The sequence below is a fragment of the Otolemur garnettii genome, unplaced genomic scaffold (assembly GCF_000181295.1).
Source record: "Otolemur garnettii isolate 467f Iridium unplaced genomic scaffold, OtoGar3 scaffold00115, whole genome shotgun sequence".
NCBI lineage: Eukaryota > Metazoa > Chordata > Mammalia > Primates > Galagidae > Otolemur > Otolemur garnettii.
The window spans coordinates 6,235,429-6,239,653 of NW_003852510.1; the positions used below are offsets into that span (position 1 = coordinate 6,235,429).

General features: G+C 47.5%; 1 protein-coding gene across 2 annotated transcripts in view; it reads left to right on the top strand.

Annotated features, from left to right (window-relative positions):
* The window catches only part of ESR2 (estrogen receptor 2), a 49,939-nt gene extending 46,052 nt beyond the window's left edge, over positions 1 to 3,887 (top strand). Inside the window, exons 7-8 of one of the 2 annotated variants that reach the window (XM_003797402.2) lie at positions 1,681 to 1,861; positions 3,581 to 3,887. In XM_003797402.2, coding sequence (XP_003797450.1) covers positions 1,681 to 1,861; positions 3,581 to 3,767 — 368 coding nt within the window. In that variant the 3' untranslated portion in view covers positions 3,768 to 3,887. The remainder of the gene's footprint in view (positions 1 to 1,680; positions 1,862 to 3,580) is intronic. The other variant, XM_012809861.1, reaches the window with a different exon arrangement.
* The last annotated feature ends 338 nt before the right edge of the window (positions 3,888 to 4,225 follow it).

Here is a 4,225-nt window from a genome sequence, read left to right on the forward strand (position 1 = left end):
GTGTATATATGTACGTATGTAGATATACATATACACACACACATACGTATGTGCGTGTGTCTCTCTCCCCCAACATTGTCTTTATCTGTTCATCAGTTGATGGGCACTTAGGTTGATTCTCTACCTTAGTGATTGTGAATTATGCTGTGATAAACATACAAGGGCAGGCATGTTTTGATATAAGGATATCTTTTCCTTTGGGTAGATACCTGGTGATGGGATTGCAGGATCTCATGGTAGGTCTATTTTTAGTTCTTAGAGAAATCTCCACACTGATCTCCACAGGGATTGTGCTAATTTACATTCCCACTGACAATGTATAAATGTTCCCTTTTCACTACATTGGTGCCAGCATCTATTATTTTTGACTTGTTCATTATGACCATTTTAATTATAAGAATTAAATAGTAATTCTATTTAATAGTAAGATAATATGTCATTGCATTTCTCTGATGATTAGTGATATTGAGCATTTTTTCATTTGTTTATTGGCCATTTGTTTATCTTCTTTTGAAAAAGATTTCACGTATTTGTTGTTTATTCTTGCTTTGAAATTGAAAGCACAGAAGAGGAGCTAATTGTACTTCTCTCAAGGACCTAGGCTGGCAATGGCAGGATGAGATTCACTTTGACTATTACTTTGCAAACATTGGGAGACTACAGTATCTCAGATCCTAAAGTCAGAAGGGAATTAAACACAGGGTCGGGGACGGGGGGCAACTCACCTACCTGGTTAGGGGGATGGTAGGGACCTATGGAGATGTGTTCCTGTACGCCTTATTCAGTGAAGAACTGAGGCTACGAGAGATAGAGATGGCTGATAAAAAGTAGTTCTGTCTGGCTCAGTGCCTATAGCTCAGCAGCTAGGGCACTGGCCACATACACTTGGGCTGGTGGGTTTGAACCTGGCCTGGGCCTGGCAAAACAACAATGACAACTACAACAAAAATATAGCTGAGTATTATGACAGATGCCTGTAGTCCCAGCTACTTGGGGAGGCTGAGGCAAGAGAATTTCTTAAGCCCAAGAATCTGAGGTTGCTGTGAGTTGTGCTGCCATGGTATTCTACTGAGGGTGAACATAGTAAGACTGTCTCAAAAAAAAAAAAAAAGTAGGTCTGTCTGACCCTAAGTCAGTGGTCTTCGTGCCCAGCAAGATGCCAGGGCAGAGTGGCAAGTAGCCCAGCATTACTATCGGTGGCATGAGAGGGTGGCAGGGGAAGCTTCATAGCATCAGCCACTACCTTACATTTTTTAAACCCCCCTTAGACAAGGAGTTGTTCTCAGGGCTGAGTAGAATTAACCTCTGACATCTCTGTGTCTGTTTCTAATCTCCGTTTCACATCTCTGTGTCTGCTACAGATTAGAAACACCCTGTAATGGTTTGGGGTGACCACATATATTTACTGCTATGGCAAGAACACAGTTCTGGGCCTGGTGGTCACTTGGAGAGGTCCTTTAGTCCACCCTGCATTCAGCTAGGCTTCTCTTCCCCCTCAGCCATGGGGTTGGCTCTCAGGGACGAGCCCCCAGGGAGCTAAGCCTGTGCAGAGATCTCACCCCAGGTAAACTGATGTCAGAGCAGCCCCGCCCACCTCGGAGAACACAGGCACATTTAATGGCCGAGGACATGACCTCAGTTTTCTTAGAGCAATGACTTTGGCTTTCGTTCTTTGTCCAGGTATGTCCCCTCTGGCTGTGGTGGCCCAGGAGGCTGAGAGCAGCAGGAAGGTGATCCACTTGCTGAACGCGGTGACTGACGCGCTGGTCTGGGTAATCGCCAGGAGTGGCCTCTCCTCCCAGCAGCAGTCAGCTCGCCTGGCTAATCTCCTAATGCTCTTGTCACACGTCAGGCACACCAGGTACAGAGCTGCAGAGAGCCTCTGCCCGGGGCAGGGTGAGGGCAGGGAGAGCCTTCAGATAGAGTGAACAGCTGGGGGGAAAGTATTTACAAGTTACAGAGAATGAACCCCTGAAGGAAGGCTTCCTCAGTTCACACATTCACAGATCTGGGCGCAGGTGGGCACTGAACAAAATGTTCCAGGGCACCTTATAGGAGCCTCATGGCATCTGATGAGGCTCATCAGTGTTACAGCTGCTGGGGCTTATAGTTTGTTTATTGAGCCCTAAAAGGGGCAGTTCCTTCCCTAAAATGAACTGCCACCCCTTCTTACCCTGCAGTCATTCTTGTCAAAAGTCTACATCCAGCTCTCCTAGATCTCTCCTTGAGCTGGCCATCTGAGTCTCCGCACAAAGCCTTCCCAAGGTGTGCCTTCCCTTTCAATGGCAGTAGGATATTCAAGCTGAGATCTAAGAGGACTGGGAGTGTACTAGGAGTGTGCTGACACTGGGTGAGGGGGCGGTGATGGCTACTTGGGTAGAGTGGTGCTTGGTGTCACCTAGGAGGAGGGCAGCTCACCCTGGGGCTATAAGAAGGGAGATGAAGATGGATGGAAACTGCTCACCTGAGGAGTAGGAGAGTCTGAGGCTGTGGGGAAGGACAACGTAGACCTCCAGGATGAGGGGGAGGAAATGAGAAAGACATCTGTTTCCTTTTTTGTTGTTTTGTTTTTTGAGACAGAGTCTCACTCTGTTGCCCCTGATAGATAGAGTGCCGTGGCATCATAGCTCACAGCAACCTCAGACTCTTGGCTCAAGCGATCCTCCTGCCTCAGCCTCTGGAGTAGCTGGGATGACGGGCACCTGCCACTGTGCCCAGATTCTACTTTCTTTTTGATGATAATTCTGCACATGACAGTTTGTAGAATAGATACGGGCGCTCCTATTTGCAGACTCCACGTTTATGAATTCACCTACTTGCTAACATTTATTTCTAATTCCCAAATCAATACTTAATGGCACTTTCAAGGTCATACACAGAGTGGCAAAAATTTTGGGTCCCTTTCTGTGCATGTTCCCAGCTCAGGCTGAAGGAGAAAACGCTCTGCCTTCCTGTTCCAGCCCCCATCTGTATAAAAGTGTCCTTTACACAGTCTATTTAATGGAATGGTCGTACATTTTTGTGGGTATTTTCACCATTTGAAATGGCCTCCAAGGGTGGTGCTGAAGTGTTGTCTGGGGTTCCTGGGTGCAATAAAGCTGTGATGTACCTTTCAAAGAAAATACATGTTAGATAACCTTCTTTCAAGCATGAGTTATAGTTCTGTGGGCTGTAAGATCAATGTTAAAGAATCACCAAATAGATATTTAACAAGATGTCTTCAGATAAAAACACATGAGACAATGTGTTGATCAGCTAATGAAACAGCTAATGAAACAGCTGTGAGCAGAGGCTCACAGGAACCTAACCCTGTATTTCTCCTAGAGGCAGTGCTTCAGTATTCACTAATTCAGTGTTTAACGTAACTTTATAGAACATAAGAATGGTGAGTGATGAGAATCAATTGTACTATGCTAGGGGCTGCCCAGGTCATTGTGGGTGGTGGTGGGGACACTGTCCTTACCCTTGAGTTGGGCTCAGGGAAGTTTGGGCAGACTGGCTGTGCAGGACAGCTGAGGAAGAGGTCAGCATTTGTGGCTGCCTTGAGAGTAGGAATCTCAGCACCTTTTTGTCCCCATAGTAACAAGGGCATGGAACATCTGCTGAGCATGAAGTACAAGAATGTGGTCCCGGTGTATGACCTACTGCTGGAGATGCTGAATGCCCACACACTTCGTGGGTACAAGTCCTCAGTCACAGGGGCTGAGTGCAGCCTGGCAGAGGACAATGAGGACAAAGAGGGCTCCCAGAACCTACAGGCTCAGTGACACCCGGCCCTGCGGTGACTAGCCCCCCAGAGGAAGTTGAAGGCTGAAGAAGCATGAACACCAGCATGGCACGATCCTGGGATTGTCACCTTCCTACCGTGTGATTTGCCCCTTATTTGGTTGTGGTAGGCTCTGTCATGGACCGTCCCTCCCCCCTTCTACTTCCCAGGAGTCAAGGTGAGAAAACCACATTTGTCCTTGTCACCAGGGCACACTGGAACGTAGTTTCTCTGATGGCCTCAGGATCTTGATGTGGTTGGTCCCTTTCCTCCCTCCCTTCTACCTCTTCCCTTTGGAAACCATCAGGCATGCTTGGGAATGAATGGGAGAAATCTGACTTGGAAGGGCTGCAGGTTGCAAAGGGGAGGAACAACATGCACATGGGAGTGGGCTGAGCTTTCTCGTGTAGCCCATCGCCCTCAGAGCCACCCTGTGTGCTCTTCTTGTGGGTTACTTGG